This window comes from Haliaeetus albicilla, chromosome Z (assembly GCF_947461875.1).
Source record: "Haliaeetus albicilla chromosome Z, bHalAlb1.1, whole genome shotgun sequence".
Classification (NCBI taxonomy): Eukaryota; Metazoa; Chordata; class Aves; order Accipitriformes; family Accipitridae; genus Haliaeetus; species Haliaeetus albicilla.
Genome location: NC_091516.1, coordinates 64,683,014 through 64,704,804, shown reverse-complemented (window position 1 = coordinate 64,704,804; position 21,791 = coordinate 64,683,014). Strand labels below are relative to the sequence as shown.

The 21,791-nt window shown below is 38.1% G+C and overlaps 1 protein-coding gene across 6 annotated transcripts in view; it reads right to left on the bottom strand.

Moving 5' to 3' along the window:
- The window catches only part of ATG10 (autophagy related 10), a 96,009-nt gene that overhangs the window by 27,383 nt on the left and 46,835 nt on the right, over positions 1 to 21,791 (bottom strand). For all 6 annotated transcript variants that reach the window (XR_011323476.1, XM_069777673.1, XM_069777674.1 and 3 more), the window contains exons 4-5: positions 16,797 to 16,923; positions 9,021 to 9,118 (exon numbers count right to left, since the gene is read on the bottom strand). Coding sequence is in view for 5 of the 6 variants with exons in the window: in XM_069777673.1 (XP_069633774.1) it covers positions 9,021 to 9,118; positions 16,797 to 16,923 (225 nt within the window). In the remaining variant the exon portion in view is untranslated. The remainder of the gene's footprint in view (positions 1 to 9,020; positions 9,119 to 16,796; positions 16,924 to 21,791) is intronic.

Below are 21,791 nucleotides of genomic sequence, written 5' to 3'. Positions count from 1 at the left end.
CAAAGCCACTGCTAGATAAATTATCTGTAAGTGCAATGTGTAGCACTGAAAGTTTTTCTACAGAAGTAGCAAAGAATCAAGAGAATCAATACTATTACACTGTAATTAATTCAATTAATTACATATCTGTGTGGAAAGTACTATTGAATCTTCATTTCAGAGTAACTGATCAACTCAAGTAGCAATAGTACCAGGACTTGAAAGTCTATCCTGAATTCTGACCCCGAAATTGGCAGGATCCTCCTACTGCTTATTATCTCTACAAGTAAATTACCCATTAAACCTCTGTATTTATTCTACATCATTTAGTATTAGTCCACTATTTTTTCCTCCTATGAAATTAGTCAGACTAGGTTTATGTTCATTAAGTCTTACTGGGAAAAGCATGATTAAACTGTAGGGTAGCTATACATTATTGATTAAATCTTAGTTTTAAAATAAAACCTACTTGCTAGCTTGTACAATACTACCACTTAGTTTAAACTACAGAAGTTCAATACATCACAGAAAATTTTAGTTGGAAATAAATACCCACCCAGCTTTCCCATTCTTAGATTTTCCCCTGTGAAACAGATTTCCAGTCTATACTGGTAAGTCACCCTTTCCTCAGGAAGTTGTACTAATAATTTTCCAAAAATATTAGCAGGGGATCCATAGCAACTGTTGATATGACCCAAAATGATTTAAGAACGATCTTAGCAACCTTCTGTTAAGATAACTGTATACAGCCTCCCCCACTTAGCAAAATCCCACAATATGGCAAGAAAGATTTGTATGTCTAAGAATAGCTACCTACACACATTTTTCAAGATGACTGAGCCATAATGATTTAAATCCTCCCTACCACAGTTTCAGCAAGATGTGCCTCTACAACACTATATCAATGTGTTTTGTTCAGAGTTTTGAATCTTTCTGCTTTTTTAAATCACACCATTAACATCCCTGACATTTTAGAAATAAAGTTTATTGATTTTTCTGTTACCACTGTTATAAATTAAGTGATGTAATGGACAGGATTATTGAAGTACTATAAAGAATACATCTTCCAGATTCTTAACTACGTATTGAAAAAAAGCAGACTCTGGATTAGTATAGAAATAGTGCAGTTCTGTGCTGTTATTTGGGTAGTTTAGGTTTGGTTGATTACTTTTTGTATGACAGAATGGACATATAACAGATGATACTACTACCTGCTAAGTATAAAATGACAGAAGAAAAACACCTCATTCCAATGAAATTGAGAAATAAATGTTGAGAAAAAAACCAGACACAGACTATTCTGAAACTTACGATCAGTACTTTGTGAGACAGAGTTGCTAACTCATCCATTTTTGTAGTGGAAGTGCTATTAGTAAATGGAAACAGCTTTACTCATTGTAGATGAGGACTCAAAAAAGGGCTGAATAGTCTGCACCTGAAAATGCATGAACAGTGCAGAAGGAAACCAGAAGAATCACGTTCAGTCCTAACTTGACTAGCATTGGTATCAACTGTCCACAGCTTTTTATTTTAAGGGTTATATAAGGTGAGCCTTTAAGCTAAGACTTGAAGCACTGTGGAGGATCTTTTAATAGAGCACCACATAGACAACAATGATCTCCCATATTTAAGGATTTATTCAAGGTTATAGAACAGCAGGAACACACTAAAGGAGAAATAAACTTTGAAGAAATGTGTATTTGCAGAGATCGCTATTCATAAGTTAGACCATTAGTTTATCTTTTCTGCAGTGCCACAAAGGAGAGGCTCATGAAAAAGTTTTATGAGAAGACACAGTGACAGAATAACACAATCAATGTGACCATAGGAAACTTCTCATTCTTAAGAATCCTGAAGGTTTTTTCACCCTTCTGGAAGCAGAATTTCAGACTGGCAGATCTGAGTTAATATAATCCTGAGGCTTAGATTTGCACTGTTCTCACAAACTGCCACATTTACAGTTGGTATGAGAATGCTCTGAATGTCTTTTTCTGGAGAGACAGCAAAGTGCTAAACAAGCAAAATGCTGATTTATTGTTGGCAAATTCAGAACCAAGGTATCACACATGACACATGTCCACTCCCACAGCTGGGGGGAATGTTCTGCACACATACCTCTGTGTCAGATTTTGGTAATAGAAGTAACTGCATCTGAACAGTTTTGGTTAAAAAAGGCAGGAGGGGAGGGATATATGGATACATGTGCTCTGTAACTTCCATAATCCTTCAGAGGCCTGACTCACAGATTAGTTTTTTAGACTATTTCTGCAGAACCTTCAAGTCACTAAGGTTTCACTCTTGTTTTACTGGGCAGTTTTTCAACTCTTGAGCCTCCTGTAATAATGCCATTTGATTTCTATCCTTGGATGTTTGATTTTACATTCCAACCTCACTAAGCATTGATTAAGCCTTAGCACATATACTTGACTGTGTTTATGACTTTGTTTTCTCAGGGGAAGGTCAGGCTTTATGACAACAACACACTGTTAAAAACAAAATTTTTGGTGGTACTTGGTACTGACTGTGATCAGGTTCATCCATCAGGTTTTAAAATTATCTTGCTAGTTTGCTTCCACACAGGAAAAAAATAACTAAGACATGGACTTGCACAAGTGACAAGAATCAAAAATGGACTTGGGCATATATATGTCCAAAGGCTTGTATCTAAAATTCGTGAAGTTTTTACTCAGTTTCATTGCAGCCTTACAAATGCATGTTTCTCAGAGTCTTGTCTCTCCCCACAGGAAAAAAACCCCACATTTCTGTCACTGAGCATGTGCATGAACAACTGCATCTTGAAAAGATGATTTGTTTATAGCCTGTGCCTCAATATGAGTCCCAGAGTAAGTCTGTGACAGCAATGCAGGTGGCCTGTAGGCATTCATGCAGCATGCCTACCAAAGCAGGTCTCGCACAAACCACATCAAAAAGAAAGACGAGTAGGCAGTTATACCTCCCTTTACTCTCCAAGCAAGTAGAGAACTCACCTGAGACACAAGAGACCTAGATTGAAATTTCTTTTCTGCTTGATTTAGAGTAAATCTCTTAACTTCCTAGGAGAGCAGTTCACCATTGACCTACATGGTATTCTGAGGCAGGAATGCTTTACTTTCCCCTGTTGAAGTTGTTCTACTTTGTACACATTTTTACAAATACCCATCAGGGCAAAGAAAGGATGAAAAATGAGCAGTGCATTCATTCATTTTCCAATCCAGTAAAGATTCTACTGGTTTTAAACAACTTTCAGAAGGTGCCTGGAAAATATATGGGTCTCAGTTTATCTTCTAATAGGTGACTGTATACATCACCAATCCAGTTAACAGGTCACACTCTCTGGAGAAACCAATGACTCAAAGGGATGTGGAGACTACACTATTGTCTTCGTCCTTGATGCAGGTACTTCAAAATAGATTTGAAGCACTTAGCCACAGCAGGATGAAAATTCATGCACTGCTAATGCCTATCCCATACCCATTCTAACAAAAAAGGGCTTCAGTCTTGTAGACTGTCATCTCAGCAACTTTTCATAGACAATCAGTTATCTTATAGCTAGAAAAAATGCAAACATGGATCAGTGAGACATCTGAGCATCTCTGTTCATTTCTTTTATTTGTATTTTTAAATAGCTCAATTATTATTTGAAATTTTGGCCATTAGACATACATTAAAATTTTCAAAGCAGCTTTACTGCTGTATGCAATAATGCATATAGCTTATATGGAAGTGTGTATATAGTATTTAGTGAAGTTATTATGCTCTTAAATCTTCATGATGACCAGGCCATAATTTTGAAAAGCAGGCTTCTAAAAATTAGAGGAAAAAATTTGATATTCTCAGGTATTTATGGGCTCTGTATTTCCAACTTCTGCAGCAAGGACCTAATACCATGTAGTCTGAAGACAGAAGTTCTGGCTATAACCATATAGTTAACTTCTGCTGCTTCATATCTCCCAGTCACGTTGGGAGAGATTGCCAAAACGATAAAAGGTAAAATGTAGCCTTTACAGATTAACTAAACTTTAGTTATCCTGTTTTTTTTAAATTCCTGGTTGTTAAATCATGCACTACCATGTGGTAAAATATGTTCACCTTTATAATCAGGAAGATTTCTCCCCCTTTGTTTCATTTCTATTCTCTACTCTCTGTTCTTTGTTTGTGAACCTTTTTCCTATACTTGTGGGTTTTTTTCTTTTGAAATTGCCTCATCATTTAGCATTTGACCATGGCACTTTTGGACTGCTGCCAACTTAACTATGCCTCTGGTATATTATACCTGGATACTAATGTGGTGGATCTGCTGTTCAATTACACAAAGAAGGACCATTATGTTTGAGCTGTTTTACACAATGCCACTATGTACTTACCTAAAACTGTACTGGACTTCTCTGATGAATATCAGAGTATATGTGAGAGAAATATCTGTCTCTCTTGTCACCATCCATTACCACAATGACTTACTTCATCATTCTTTTGTCTAGACTTTTCTTCCCATTTACCGTAACTTTCTTTTAGCTGGATACATTTGCCCAAGTTTTTGGAGAATGCGTCTTGTCTTTGTTTTCCACTATTAATTGAAATCTCTCCAGGACCCTTAGTGTTATTTTTACATTCATCCTATTTGCAACTTCTCTCAGTCTGACATACATGTCATTTTCTCCCCCCGCTTTTTTCCAAACATCTAGATCTCTTATTTGCTTTTAAGGCTGATATATAACTGGCTTAGTAAGTACTTTTAAAAAGCAATGCAGTCAGGAAAAACACCAGGGCTGGCTGCCTGAGGAGCCCAGAAGGTTACCCAGCATGGTGGTATGGGGGGTGCAGGGCTGTGATTCCATCCTAAGTCAAGCTGAACGGCAAAATCCAACTGAGGAAAGCTCTGTCTGCAGTTCAGGAAAAGCTACAAAGACTTGGAAGGGAGCTTCTTGTAAAGAGTACATTTCTAGCATCCATTAATTTGAAAAGGTGAAGAGACATTCTTTTGTGTAGAATGTGTAGAGAGAAATAACTAATACAGGATATCCTCAAAAGCACTCGCCAAGTTACAAATAAACTATTCAGGACACAGGCATGCAATGTCTGCAATTCCGTTTCTGACTTTTTCCAAAAAGAAGCTAAAATCACTGTTGGCAATGGTTCTGAAATGCAACAGTAATCCATAAATACTCTTTAATTTTCCTGTCATTGCAGAATTAAGCTACTTCCAGCTCACACAGATCTTACCAGGTGTGCTAAATTGATGTCATTATAAGCCATCAGGAAATACCCACAGAGACCTGTAGCAACATTTAGAACTTTTGTTAAACAGCTGTGTGTTATAATTGATTTGTATTATTTAAAACCGCTAAAGCAAGTTATCGCCGGATGTAGAAAAGGGATGACTGAAGACTCCAGGGAGATTTAACTCAGAAGAAAGCCAATCATAGGAACTTCATTTGAGCATTTTAAGGTTATTACTAGAGGAAGTGCAATTAAATCATCACCATTTATCAATTATCATTATAAAATACTATGCAACCTTATCATGTTAATTTATTTATGAGAAGGTAACCAGTTGACTTCTGCTTTTTGCAAGAAAAAATCATCTAGTCAGTAAAAATATCTGGATGCTTTCTCTCTGAAAATGTGCATGACTTTCCACAATAATCAAAAGTAACTAAAAAAGTTCAAATTTTACCTAAAATTTGGTTTTGGCAATTCTTTGCAGCTTAGGCAATGTCCCAGTTCCTGATCTTAGATATATTTTACCATAGAGAGTATAAGCCAAAATATAGTTGTATCAAAAATGTGCACAGGCATGGCACCCACATTTCATAAAATGCATGGACTATAAGTCCCAAATGATTAGTGTAATATCCTGGATCTGGGAGAAAAAAAGGCAGTATGACTTCCTTTTCCTAATCTTCCAACTATTGAATCAAAGTGCAAAATCAGCAGCTAGTTAAAAGTTAAGTAACATTATGCATGGACAGTGCTAAATTCAATTTTTCTTTCCAATGGTGGATTGCTTGTAGAATTTAAAATTTGTATCTATTTTGGAGCAAAATCCTAAAGCTCTTCTTTCTGCTATCCATGTGTACTGAGAGTTCAAGCCTGATTCGGTGAGTTTGCCCAATGACTTGCATTATACGATCTGTGTCCCTGCAGGCAAAGCCTAACCCACATAACAAAATGGGTCAGCAGAAAAGCAGAAAATGAAGAGAAAACTGTGTTTCAATTCAGAACCCTGATTCATTTGAGGGGGAAAAACACTCTTTTTCTTGTAGACCTAACTCTTGCTTTGATCTGAGGCTTGCAGGCTAGTGCTTACAGTATGTTTTTATTATCTTTCATAATTCCTTTGAGAACATTCTGATTTTTACTGCTGTTTCATGTTTGGACTGGCATATGCATCTCTCTCAGTTTACAAGGGGAAGTGTTTGTTGCACCAGTGGTTGCTGCCACTGAAAATACAATAGTGTTGACACTGCTAATTGTACTGATGCTTTCCTCTGCTCTGATTCAGCTCCAGAGATGTACACTTCCACGAACCATGCATTCCTTTGTCTTCTCATCACTTGACTGAATGACCATAAGCAAATGCACCCTCACTGCCTGGTGCCTTTCTGCTTTCATCTCAAATTAAAACTGTAGACCTCTTCTTAAAGCTGGTTTCCCGAAGGCTCTCTCTCGCAGCCATGTGGGAAAGTACATTTTCAATCCAGGAATGCAGCTGAGGCCTTTGGACCAAGTCCAATACTGATGTAAAGCAGGCTAACCTCACTGAAGTCAGTGGAATTCAACGGCCTTGAGCCACAGGTACACAGTCTTCAGGGAGAAGGTGTATATACAAATGGTGTAGAAAAAAAAGTGAAGTAATTCCAAATTATGTAGTGGGATTGCTCGAGGATCTTAACTTCTCTAGCTTCTGCTGCCTGCCAGCAGTTCCACTATTGTGCTATCAGCCTGAGGCACAGTCTATATTACTCTAGGATAAACAGTTTATTTAACTTATCTCCTTATTTAATGGATAGTCACCTTGATGTTATATTCAATAGTATTTTGCTGCTATAACTTCGTTAATTTCTCCAAAAGGTTTTTCCTTACATCTTTGTCACTGGACTCACATTGGCTGAATTGGCTCTGGAGAGGTGTCACAGAGACAACAGGTTCAGCACTCCACACATTTCACCACCCATAAAACCTATTTCTGCAAGCCTTTGTGTGTATGTATCTCACACACATCTCTAGTTATGAGATGCAGGACAGTTTTACTTTACTGTTCCTTAAGAGGCAAAAATAATCCCTGGGTGGGAGTGACCTGGTTTTCCTTTTGGCTTCCACCACTCTGATTTTACACATTCCAAACATATTGTTTATGCTTTATTCTCAGTAGTACTGCACTATGATTTATTACCTATACAGAGCTGTAGGTTCTTGCAGTGCTCTGCAGATGAATAGAAAGAGACTGTGCTTTCCACAGAGGAGCTTGAACGTGACTTCAGGCCACAGTAAGCGTAAAGAAGGCTCTCAAGTGCACATAGCAGGTTCTCCCATACATTTTTGCAGGTGGGAATATAAACTACCCACAAGCCAGAACAGCTTAGCTGGGAAATACCAGAGATGTCAGCCCTAAAGGATACCTACCATCTTACCGCAAGGTTACTGGTCTCTGTCTACTAGGAATGCAAGAAGGTGGATGCAGTGAAGGCAAAGCTAATTAAATCCTCTGCCTCTCTATGCAGAAACAGTCATGATTCAGCTACGCATCTGAAACTTCAGCTATAAATCACAAAACTTTACTGAAAAATCTGAACTGCAATACTTTCTTGTGCAGGAAATCAGTTATCTGCTCCCATATTACATTATTTTATTAAAACCTAATTTTCTCATCTTCATTCTGCAGTAGAGAAGTCAGGTAATTAATACTTTATGTAAAAGCGTGTATTACAAGTATCTGCAAACTCACAACTGGAATTCAGACATGCATAGCAAACATCAGAAAACCAATGCTCGTTAGGTTCTCAGGGAGCTGTTATAATATAAATAATAGTCCATGGCTGCAAAAACATGAATGCTGCTTGCAATCCCATGATTGAGCACCATCTACAAATAGGCATCCTGTAATTAAATTGTATTAGTTGAATTAAGGAAACACCTGTAGAACTCAGCTAAGGTTACATTCCTGTTGTGCCAGCTGCTGTGGTAAGAGACCTGTGTACCTGGAAACAACTAAAATCAGAAAGTCAAGGAAGGAAAGGGAAGGAAGAAAGGACACATTAGTAGCTTTGTCTGATGATAAAAAATTCACACCTAGAGTTTCCATTCTTTGTCCAAACTTACCATGGAGGCCTGGGGCCAAGGGAAGAAACCAGAGCAACCGACTCAGCTATGAACATCTCACTCTTCCTTGAACAAGTTTAACTGTTTTCAAGAGAGCCATCATGACAAGTCTGGGAACGGTTGCTGAAATGATCTGGTGATTTTAAAACCACTTTAAATAAAAGTGATTTGAATAGCTTTAAAAGAAGGCAGTGCTATCACAGTTTACTAATCTGCTTCCTCTTGCAAAACACAGCATTCATTAACTACTGATTCTTAAGGACATTAGCCAGCAATAACTTGTTACTTGACTGAGAGACCAATTTTCTATCCTTCAATCCTAAGGATTGAAAGTCTATTTAAAATTGAAAATTACACAGTCTTTTTTGGTAATTTGATTAATAGACAATCTGTGAAATGTTACATTAATATATTTTACTTATATAAATAAGTCTACTCTTGTATTTACCCAAATCCACGATTACTCAGAAACTGCCTGAAGTTTTCAGGATTGGCTTTGGAAAAGTATTTTAAATAAAAGATATTGTCACATTAAGTCTTACATGGTGAACACCTCTATAACCTTCAAAATCCAGGACTGAAACTATTGTTGGTAACTGGCTCAGCACAACCTCAGTTAGACTTTTATATATTTTACATGTGTCCAAGAGGGGAATAAGGCCATTGAGGATTCAGGCATATATTGCATTCATCAATTTTGTAAAGGACCAGTGGTTTCTCACCTGCTGTGTAATAGTGTCCCAGGGCCCCTCCAGCAGACGAGTCTGGTAGCATGCATGAACACTTTTCCATATTTCATCCAGAGTTAAAGGTCTTCCATCTGGGCGGAGGGGAGGAAACAACCACTCACAGTCAAAGCTCTTAAGCATGCTATATCTTGAATACAGAATAGCAAAAGTAAATCTGAAAATACTGATTATCTGGAAGAAGATGGAAAAAATAACAGCAAAATGTGATTGAGCCCCTTCCGACCCCGTAACTCCAAAACAGCGTTGCTCAAATCCTGACTGAAGGTGCATATAAAACTACCCTAAATTCCCTGTTCACCTTTCTTCTCTGTCACCTGAGAGTAACAACTTACTGTTCTGGTTGTAAGGTGTGAAGTTAAACTAATTTTGTAAAACACTGCTTGGGTAAGATAAATTTAAAACCACTAAATAATATCATAAACAGTTATCTCACATAAATACACACAATTCATAGCGAGAGAGTGGAAAACATCTAAGGAACAAAATTCTGCAAACTAAAGTTTACTGCATTTTGGTAACCTACATGACCATAATTTTTTCTTGACCTGCATTTATATAGCATTGTTGCATCAGGTTTTTAGTTGTGATGTTAGAATTATGCCAAGATATTAGTGTCAACCACTTAGAAAATAAGCATGTTAATTTTTACTGAATATTTGTTTTTGACAAACAGCAATAGAATATTTTTATATACTTTCAATAAGTAGATTCATCTTGGCATTTATTAGCTGTCAGAAAACATTACCCTGTGATAAATAGTTTTATTCTACTGACATTTTCATGTCTGTAAAATGAACAAGATTTATTCACCCAATTAACATTTGAATGCCATGTTTAGATATAAGTTAAAACCAGCTGCCTACAGCCTCTGTTTTATCTTATTTTCCGCACATATTTATCAAAAAGCACCAAGTTCTGATCTTATATAAGCACCATATAGCAGAAGCATGTAGCAAATAAAGTATCTGAGGGGGTAACAGCATATTAACTAGCTATACTATGCCATCCTTATGAGCGTGAGACTTGTCAGACCATCATGCCCTCTGTCTTATGATGGCAGACACCAGCACTGTGCTGGAGATGGTCTAACATTGATTAAGAAATTTGTTACAAGAGCCTAAGTTAACTTAAGAAGGATGCATTTATGCTCAGATCATCTGTGTGCAGGTAATACAAGATGCCATGCATACTTGCAATTTTCTGTTTTCTATTCAACCTGCAAAGAGAATCCAGAGAAAGTCCAAACATAAAATTTAGAACAACACACATTCTAATGCAAAATTTGATTTGCCACTCTAGATTTTGTTCTGTACAACCTTCTTTGTATCTGTGAGTTTTTATAATAACACTTGAGCAAATTCAGATCGTACACATGGAATGGATTACTCTGACTCTAACTGTTAATCTCATTGCCAGAAATGATCAAATATTACTGAACCATTAATCATATTACAGTTAAAATTGAGTTTTGTCTTTACTTCACGGATTTTATTACTTCATGTATGAGAAGCACTATATCTTCCATCATATTTCAGTATAGAACTATTTTCATTTCAGAGAAAAATACAAATATATCCAAACTGAAAGTTTCACTTCACATCAGAGTGAGGTCACAGGCAGTAAAAAACTTCAATAGTTAATATAGAGTAATTCAAGTGTTTCACACAGGAATAAAAAATTGATCTAGGCATTCTGATTATGCACTTATATACTGAAATATGCTTGGACTTAAATTTCCCTACATTTTTAATCTTCTGCACTATTTTAATATATTTCACTAAGCTTTAAATGAGTTTGAATTAAGTCTGTTTTTTAAACTGAGTAAACTTTCATACATGCTCCCAAGTATTGTGTTCCTGTAAATTCTTATTTAACTGACTAGCTCAGTTTTCTAGATGGGAGGCCAGATGCAGCAGGAAAGAGTAAGTTATCAACACTTAAAATGGATGTGAGGTTCAGCTACATAGCTGGGAACTGCAGGACCCTTGCAAAAAGAGACAGGTGGATGGACAGTTTCCCCATCCTCTTTTGTGGGATGAATACCTGAAAGCCTGGTGTTTTCTCTCTCCATTAAAAAAAAAAAAAACAACCAAAAAAACCAAATACACCAAGATCTTAAAACGATTCATAGAAGGACTGTTTGTTAGAAAGCATCTGGGGAAGAAGAAGAAAGAGTTTGGAGCTTTTGCAGTCTGTTTTGGTTTTGTTCCTGTTTCAGTGTCAGAAGATAAGTGTGGACGATAAAAACCATTTCAGGTAATCTGGCTGGAAGCATGTTTTAAAAATCCTCGGTTTGTGTGACTTTGGTCATCTGCTTAGGATAATATAAGTGAATCCATTTTATTCGCAAGCTCCCAGATTTGCACAAAACACACATCTGTATTCTTCGGGCATTTTTGGACCCCTTTTTGTGGGGCTGCCAGCATTCACATGTTTAGCAGCCCCTGTTACACATTCTTGCTACCCACTGAGACCTCAAATATCCAGCTGGGCTGACAGAGCAGTCTGTAATTGTTGCTGCTAGCAACACGGGGCCACTGTGGCACCTGCTGAGCCAAGCAGCCTCTCTGCTTCTTGTCTCATTCTTTCCTGTGATGGAGCTGAACTCAAAAAGTTGAGCCAGAAAAAGAAGGCTACAGCAGCATCAAGCCAACAGAAGTGGCAGGAGAGGAAGGCAGAGGCTTCAGATTCACCCAGCAATACATTTACTCATCATCCACCCATGATGACACAGCTGCTGAGGTGCTTGCAGCTTGTCCCAAGTCTAGCTGGGAGTAGGTATGCAGACAGAAGTGAAAGTTTGTGGTTATATGTACATTTTGTATAATTCACCTCATTAAATAATTACAGGGTGAAAGGAAATGTACACCACACAGCAACAGCTGCTTGTGGGTCATGCCAGATTTACTGTACCTTTGTCTGAAGCTCCATGCCCATAATGACACAAATCTGGCAGGCAACACATCATCAGCTCATCAATACTAACCCAGGCTCTGCAAAATGCAGACTCTGAGACAATAAACTTGACATCTACCCAGCAAGAAAGGCCGAAAAAGCCTGGGAAGTAACCAACTAAGATTTTTGTTAAGAGAAAGGAGATAAAGGATAGAAGCCAAGAACTCCTAAGCATGGGTTCTGTCTCTGCCATTAATTAACTATGGGCTCGAATCAACCAGTTCATCTGCCTTAACAGGCAAGAACAATTACAGCCTTTCTAGCCCACACTCAGATTTTTATTATTTAAACTGTCTAGACTATAACAAACTTTTCTGAGAAAAGCTTCTTCATGGTCCACTTGGGGTTAACTCATTTACATATTCTGTTTTCTTGATGTTTACTGAGGGCTTTTAATAAATTCTTAGATTTCCAATTAAAGATTATTTGACACTTTTGGTGAAATGGTGCACAAATTGTTTTGAGGCTTCATTCTGGCATACTTTCCGAAGAAATACTTTTAAGAAACCATTGCCACAAAAGAAAAAACACCCTTACAGCTTAGGAGAATATCTGATTATACAGATTATTCTATTTTACTTATGTCCAAAGCCACAATAAGACCAGTTCATATGGGACATGGTCTTAGGAGGAGCTATCTTTCTGAGAAAGGACATAGTGGTTACATGCTTTTGAGTTCAGGGAGTAAGTCTGTATTCTGGGAAGTGCATCAGTCAGGCCCAGTATGGTTAAGAATACAGAAAGTCATGCCTTCAGGGTTGGAGGAAGTTACATTATCTTACAAGCTCACTCTCTCTAACCACTGATTAGCATGTTTTTTATTGGCACGGATCTATCTGTATGTCAGAGAGTTAGACATATTTTGAGCAGGTCAACCTGAAAATCCCATTCCTTCTCTCTTTCCTAGAGGAGTTAGGCTGCAGTCCTTATTGACTCCTATTCTGCCCTTTCTTTCCAGTGCTTAGCCAGCATTCATGATTCTTCCTCTACCTTTGTAGGAAAAATAAGACAGAAGTGTGAGACAAGCCATTATTTTCTTAATGTGCAGGGTGATTCCTGAGTGATGCCTGTGTCCACCTGTGATTATGTTGCTGCTACCTCACTATCAGTGCAAGAGGTTTTTGAACGTATGGCTTCAGACAATGACAGTTCAGGAAAAGACCAAAGTTCCTTGACATCATAAAGACTAAGAAAAGGGGAAAACACTCTGCTGATTAAAGAAAGCTTACTGGACCTAGCCCAGCCCATCTGGCTGATGCCAGCATTGAACGGGAAGGCTAATTGCCTATACCATCTGTCTCTAGGAGGGCTAATTGCTGACATCAGATACCAGCAGGGGTTCACGCATTTCTTCAGCTACCTATTTGGTAGTCTCAGAAGCCAGAGAAAGAAAGAAGGGCTCCCATTTCCAAAAGGTATGGCATGCCTGAGACTGATTTTGGAGAAATGACACCTAGTTCTCCGAGATTCTGAGGTACTGAGGACCACTGCCTTGAGCTCCTGACACAGACTGGGACTTCAGTAGGTCTGAATTTAGGAATATATGCCACATGGGAAGTATCACGAGGTAGTGAAAAATGTTTCTTACATGTATATATACGTAGCCTAAAAATACCTTCTTGTAACCTATAATGTTCCCAAACATCTTTCCAGACAGTCATCACACTGAATCGTTATTTTCAGCTGAAGGATTTGCCCTTGCACAGAACAAGATCTTCCCTGTAAATCTATACCCAGAGACTACCAAAAAGTTTAGCTGTCTCTCAAAGTGGTTCAGGTCTGTTGCAATTAAAATTTCAACCCTTATCTTGCACTACATTACATATCAAACTTCACCTCACCAAAAAAAGAGGTCTAAAGATGAATTCCAGAAAATAAGTTATTTCATCCAATTTAGACAGCAGAAAGGATAAGGATACAATGCAACTTTTGCCTTTCTGCAGGAGGAACTGATCTGTAATGTCTGAGCACAACTGCTAGCAGAGAGGATTGAAACTGGATGTCCTCACTGACACAAGCTCCTGAATATGCCAACCACACTGAAGATGACAGGAAAATCTCCCCAGCAACACTATTGGAAGCCTTTTTCCTAGAAGGGACTGTGAGAGACCAAGTCAATGAAAACTGGACTCACATACGATGGGAAAAAGGCAGGATTTAACTGTTCTAGAAAAGTTTTTAGGGAGTCTACTTGGAAGAGCACAGATTTGGACAGGCTGGCACCAGTTGCTATTATAACATATGAAGTGAGGAAGTGAATATTGCAAAACAAGCAAAACTACTTAGTCAGGTTGAAGAGAAGAATTATTATTTCCTAGGCAGGCCTCGAGGTGTAATGGCCACTTAACATACTGCCAGAGAAGAAGCAGAGTTTTGAATTCAAATTCTGTGCCCTGCTGCTGGGAAAGGCAAGACGGGGCAGGGCTGTGGAAACACTGAAAGGATTATAGCTCACCTTCAGCTCCTTCAAAAAGCTCTAATTAACATGAGGATCAGTATGGACAGGATTCAAGGGGAACCATGAACAACTCACAAGAGACTTGTGAGGAACTGATTCTGTTACTTTATCTACAAATAATGGCAGGAATTTAGACAGGGAAATTGATGTAGGTCTCAGAAGATTCTTCCCTGATTATTTCAGATGAGGAATGCAGTGAATATTACTAGTTGTCTGAGAAACAAAGTGAGGAGCCTATCACATGAAGACTATTACCTCAAAGGAAAAAAATGTCAGGGCATTACCTACAGTTTTCCTCATACAGGTTCAGGACAAGACAAAAGATACTTTGCTCAGATATCCCAAGTGATTGTGAGTGAGTGTCATCTGCATGTTCCTGAAAAACCCACGCTGAGACCTTCAGACAGCATGGCACAGGCAGGCAAATAACTTGCAGGGATGACAGAATTTTTCATTTTCAAAAGTAAGCTATCCGTAAGTATGATCAGAGAATACAAGCTCAAAACATTATAGGAAAAGTACTATTGCCAGCATTTTGTATCCTTCTCTCTTCAAGAGTCAGAGAATGTTAAATGTTAAAAGAGAACGTTAAATGCTGAAGAAAACCCAGGTGACTTTAGAAATTATCTTAAAAGTCCTTGTTTTCCATCGTGAAAGGTTCCCCAGAAATGTTTTAAAACATAATTGTACTTGCAGGAACAATTACAGTTTTGTACTGAAAGGGGAGCTGTTGGCACATAATACTATGATTGTGCATTAGATCATCCACTAGCTTCTGTAATATCCACTTCCAGCTATAAGGAGTCATGTTTCAACACCTCCGATTCCCTGATGCTGACAAGCTAAACAACTTGTTTTGTCTCTGGGAGCTCTTCTCTGGTGATTAACTGCTTATGGTGAATACTAATTATATGAAAGTACAGTACAGTAGAAATAGTGTCCTATTTCCTCTACCTGCAGTGTCTCCATCCTCTTCTGTAGAGACAGTGCACTATTAATTCAGCTAAAACCAAGAAGATGACATTTTTCAGGACCACAAATAGGTTAATCTGTCTCTTCCAGCAAAACTTTCTTTATCTTCCTGTCTGCACAATAAGTTTAAAGGCAAAACATTGCACATTTGTAAATGCTTGTAATAATTCTAGAAATGTATTTGCAGCAGGATGTGTGCAAATGAGTTCTGTTGGTGGTAAAGGCAGAGCAATGTCCCCAATTCCCCATGTCCCAGTTTGAAAATTTACCCCAAATTATCCATTCCTGAAACTGCACCTCAGACTAAAATTTTTCCACCAGGGAGTCTATGAGAATTTGTTCTTCAATTTTAAATCTAAAGTGCCTTTTAAAATGCTAACACTGCAAAATTAGAAACCATTAAACAATATAAGGCAGAGAGTGATTAAATCTACCAAACACATTCAAAGCAGCTTAAGCTACTTTTTAATTAAAAAGGAAAAGATATCACTGGCAACATTCAGACATCTTTATCTAGATAAAGTTAGGAGATTATTCAAAACACAGAAGATGCTGATGCTACCATACAGGAGACTGAATGAAATGACTAGAAGATTTCAATCCCTCCACCCTAGGTACACAGTCTTCGGGCAGAGAGGAACAGAGCACATCCAGTGCTGCAGCGTGATCACTCTATGGTTGCTGATTAAATAAGTGACACTAACAGCAGCCTTGGAGGGAGGCTGTGTGTTCCTCCTTCCTTCCTGACAGGATGGTGAGTGAAATCACAGTGGCTATAGCAATTGAGTAATGGGTAACAAGATGTACGTATTAGGGAGGAAAGAAGATCAGTTAGTGTTTCAAGAGCCAGTTTTAATAGATAGAAAAAGGCAATATCTTATTGGTATTATTTTACTTTTTTTTAAGCAGCAAATTTAAATAGCAAACAGCATACACTTTTAAAGGCACATTTAGACCCCAGCCTTGTGGCTCAAATTCACGCTCCAGAGAAAGACACAGTTCTGCTGAAGCACTGTAATTATGTCCACTTATTTTGCAGCCAAATTCAAACCTGCAGCTTTAAGTTTTTGTATTAACTTAAAGAACAAGAAAAATGACCAGCAGTTTTAGTCAACCACAGGCAAGATGCCAGGAGCCAAAGATCAGCATCCTTCAGGCTAAGATGATATCAGGTACTCCAGGCTCCTGAAGCTCTGTGTCGTGAGTATTACAAAATTTACTGGTGAACAGCTTCATCTCTTACTTTGTTATTACATATGATCATTACTCTGCTCCTCAATTTAATACAAAATCTGTGGTTTTAACATCTATTGCATCCAACATATTTTTACTCTGGCCTTTGTCTAATAGAAGATTGGTCTTACCTAAAAAGCATGCCCTAAAATAAAGCACAGGTACTTGGTAGCTGCTGGAGTACAAGACATGATATTCATAGCGAATCACTTCTTCTGTCGCACAAACTCCAGCTTCTTGAATATCATCCAAAGACTCCTAAAACAACAAACACGAACACAGTAATACATTGACTTTTGTATTTGTATCAAGGGAAAAGTAATTACTACTATTGTAATAAATTCAATAAATATAAAGAACAGAAATAATGGCAATCACCCCTTTCACAGCACTACTCATGTAAATTCCCGAAGGAATTTTTCAATACTAGCAAGAAAATCACAAAACTCCAAAACCTACAAAGACATCTTACAGACTTACTTCCACACCCTGTGAACTATGTGTAAGCATTTGCAGAACTGAAGTCTTTCTAAGTGCAGGCTGCTTTTGTAAGCAAAAGGCAGAAGCTCTCTAAAATCTTTATGGCACAATAACTGGTAGGATAAGGTGACTACAGCTGCATCGCTCCTCATTACCTTTAGAATAGACCATTTTAAAAGTGTATCCTTAAATAATCTGGTTTTGCTTGCCAGAAGACAAATTGAATGTATCCACCAAAAATTTTTTGCTCTACTTTCTTTAAAGGCTTTTTGCCAGAGGTTGTTTTTGCTGATAATACGTCTAGAACTGAGATGATTTTTTTCCTGTTAATGTATATTTCAGGTGTAAAGTAATTACAGTTTATTGTAGTTTTGAAATAAATCAGAAGAGATGGAACTTACTGCACTGAGATATACCCCAGTTGCAGCATAAACTTCCTAACATTTCAAATTAATACTCAAACAGTCCTAAGCACCCAGTTTTGACTTTTCTAAAAATTGTCGATATTCAACATCTCTGAAAATGGAATCATTAAATTAATAATGCCATTAAGACTAAAAGTTAGAACAAACTTTCCAAGAAGACACTATGGGTGTGGACTTGTTCAGTTTTCAAACCCCCAAATTTACATGCATGAACTAAGCAACCATAATGCCTCACAGGTTGGGTGTGCATTTCACAACTTGACTATTGCCAAGCAACTGTGAATATTGGCTTACTGTCTCTGTCCAAGCAAAATAAAAAAGATTGAACAGAAAAGAAGAACCAGCATCCTTTGAACACTATGCTGGTTTAACACACAAGAAATTTAAAGCTATTTTGCATTTTTATCTCACATCCTTAAATCAACTCAGCATTGAATCGATCTATGAAGAGATATAAGAACTGATAAACTGTAAGAGTAATGACACACAAAATACTTTCAATTTTTTTTGATAGCCCACATAAAAGTGATTTCCCCCAAATTTAGTGTATTAGACAACCAGATGCTGCTGAGGGACATGGATAGAAGATCACAAATGGAAAGCCCAGACCTTGGGAAGCTACAGACCAAGGTACTGTAAATATATTTTTGGACATTAAATGAGAAAATCATAGATGCTCACAGAAGAGAAGGTTTCTGGGAAATTCTGGACAGCTGCAGGAATGGTTGATTTTACCTTATCAGGAAACAGATACCTAAAGCACTGAAAGGAAATGTTAAAGAAAGTGCTCTCTATGTTAACCTAGTTTTAAAAACTGAGTGTGAAGGGATACTAAAGACAACATGCCAGAAGGGACAATGATGATTACTGCATCTGACTTCACAGGCCTGCTAAAGTTAGGTATGCTATGCCCAGTCCCCATGTAAATGCGTAACGGACAAGTTCTTTTCCTCTTCACACATGTCATACCCTCTGATCAGATGTGAGATACAGATAAAAAAAAAATCTCTTGAGGAAAACAGAAATTTCTTGTCTATCGTAAGCTGAACTTTCTTTAAAACAGATCCATTTTCAGTGCTTTAGTGAGAATAGTAAAAGAAAGAAGAGCAGCAGCCTGTGGGAAAAGAAAACAAAAAACGACTACAGATTGGCTTTCAAATTCGTAGGGGTGGGAAAGAGAAAGAGTCTGTATTCGGAACTAAATTTATGTTAAAATTTACAAAACCCTTCTGGATCAACCTCCTGGAATCAAAAGCATACTGCTTTACAGACATTAATGTTTTGTCAGGTATTATGGCCTTGCCTGTTGCTTAGTCACTAGCTTACCTTGCCCTAAAAAAATACTTCTCCTGGAAATGGCAAGACTACATATTCATGTTTTAAATACTATTGTTCTAGAAAAAAGCTGTATGTATACACATACTTCTCTCTCCTGCTTTCTGTATGTAAAGGTATAATGACTGTACACCCTCACATAAATAATGATATCTTTCAGAGAGCAGAGTATGTTTGGACACATTTATTTGCATTATCCTGGATTTTTTTGACTGGTAGTTTAGGCAGTTTCTGAAATCAAGCATTCAGCTGAACGCAATGCTCAAAGAAGCTTTGAAATTGACATTCTTCTGCTCTGTAACAAGATGGACTTCGGTCTACTACAAAGTTCCTACACTTATTCAAAATAAGTTTCTGATACTCAGATCTCTTATTCTGCTGTTTCTAGTGACAAGCGGGCACACGGCATTTGTGATCTGCATACAAAGGGAGATAGCTGAATCCTTCTTAGGGCTACCTCTAATCCCCTTTCCTTTCAGCAAACAGCAGATTCAAGATTTCTTACATAAAAAGATACAGCACTGATGTGTAATCCTGTACTTTACAGTCTCTGTAAGTACAACGCACAGTATTTATGCAGGGGAAGTACATTTTGGAGCCTAAAAGTTTTGATGGTATCTCTCTAGCTGATGAGATGAACTTTGCTGATGAGATGAATAAATGAGTACAGTCATTTTAGGCGATCTTTGGAACATCTAAAAATCCATGCATGGCTGAATAAAGCCATGGATCCTCAGAGAGTTTTATATCAGCCCAAAAGAAGAGACTTATTTTTCACTTTTTAACCAACTACTGATAAAGCCATAAATATAAAACACAGGCTTAACATAAAAAAACCCCCACAGAATTTTATTTTTATATATGTCTTATGATAGCCTATTTAAATATTTTCAAGTAATTGTTCTAGTTTCTTTTTATGTATACTGTTGTTCTACCTCTTTTTGAGCTAATGCTGAATTTTAGTTACTGTAATAGACAATATTGAAATCAATTTTCACTTCAGAAGATTCCATAACTGCTGCAAAACATTCATACATGTACACACATCACAAAGCAAATTCATAATTTTGCTTAGACCTTGTAAAGACAAAACAAACATATCTGCATTAAAAAAAATAATTAAAACATTAACAAAAAAGGAGTTTTGACCAAATTGCAATCATTAAAAATGCTATGAAGTAATTTGATTTCTCAATTTTTTGTTTCTGCTTCGCAAATTTGCTTGCATGCTTGCCATGCTTCAAGTTAAAACTGTGAATCCAGGAACTGTTTCCTAAACAAATTGGGAAGTTGTCATCAGGAAGCATCTGCTCCTCTATTGCTCTCACGTAAAATCATTCTCATGCTGGACTACTGAGCAGATGTTTAAAAGCAATGTATGTATTAGAAAAAAGATAAGCAGCAACTACCTAATTAATTATTAGTTCCATCATAAATGAATTATCACTAATTTTAGTTGATACAAAATTGTTCTCAACCTTTAAGTATCCCCTAAAATTAAGGTGATTTGTTCTTTCTGAAACGGTAAATTATTTAAATCAATAGATAAGAAATGATGCTGCATGTCATTCTGAAGGCAAAATAACGTATTTGTACTATTTTTATTCCTCCTGATGAAGAAGGTCAGTTTAAAACCACTGGTAATAAGCTAATTTGAAAGCAGGACAGAGGTGATAGTGTGGTTTTGATACTCTTTAGTAGTAACTGTGCTCCACAGACTGGAAAGCAGCAGGAAGGTATGGGTTAAGGCAGGTCACCTTTGGAGAGAGGGCTCCAAAGGAAAGGGAAGGGCCAGGGAAGTGACAGGGTAAACTGGGAAGCTGACAGAATTACCTAATAAAGCAGGGATTTTTCCATGCTGACACCAAGCATTTCCCTCTCTCCCCCTCACCCACAGAGGCCAGCTGAGCCAGCCTTCCTTGCTCAGCCCAAATTCCCTTTGAAATGCAGAAGCAGGCCCTAATGCCCTTTTTGGTGGAAAAGCTAAGTGGTTTAAAGAACAGCGGGCACGTTTCTCCTAGATCTCACGTCGCTGTTGCCTTTCTCCCAATTCCCATGTTCCTCATCTCTTTTCTTGCCGTCTTGACCTCTATTTCCTCCTGCTGTAGGCCAGCCTCCTGGGAAATTCTCCCGCAGGAGCATGGCAGGATTGGGTTGCAAGCAGGAAAGGAAGGAAGAGGTGACGCAGGCACAGTTACTGGTACTGCTAGTTTTGTTGTGAGGGGGGAAAAAGGAGATGCAATCTCGATTAGTAAGCAAATCTGATTTCATTGCTTGGCATACATTTACACTTAATTTCATTTCAGCCTCTAAACTTGAAAACAAATGTATCACTGTTTCTCCAGCACGGCGTTTCTCTTTCTTCAGAGACGGCTGTGAGCTACCGTGTGAAACACAAGAGCTTTCAGGTAGCAGCTCCCCTCCCTGTTCAACACTTTCCCTTTGGCAAACAGGGAGATCTGAACATGAAAACTGAATAGTAGGACAGTGTTCATCAGACAGAATTAAAACAGTGCTTAATGTGGAGGGTGCGGCAGCGTGGTGAGATTGTATCTGCGCTCTTTATTCTTCCTCCTGGGTGTTCTCCACATTTATTTGGACCATGTCTCACTTTTTTGCCTGCAGCCCCCATGGGTCTAGTCTCTGCAGGTCATTTTGCTGCCGGTTTTTGTCCCTCCTGCGCAGAGTCTCACGTCATCCCCCACCCTCACACAGACCTCGACTCTCCGGATCTAATCCTCCCTTTCCTTTCCATGCTGGAAACGCAGTGTGGAGTCGAGCGGTCAGCGAAGAGGAGGCGAGTCGGACCTCTGGGCAGCAGCCCACCTCACACCCCCACGACCAGCTCAGACCATCCCCATAAGCTGGAGGATGGCAGGAGCGGGG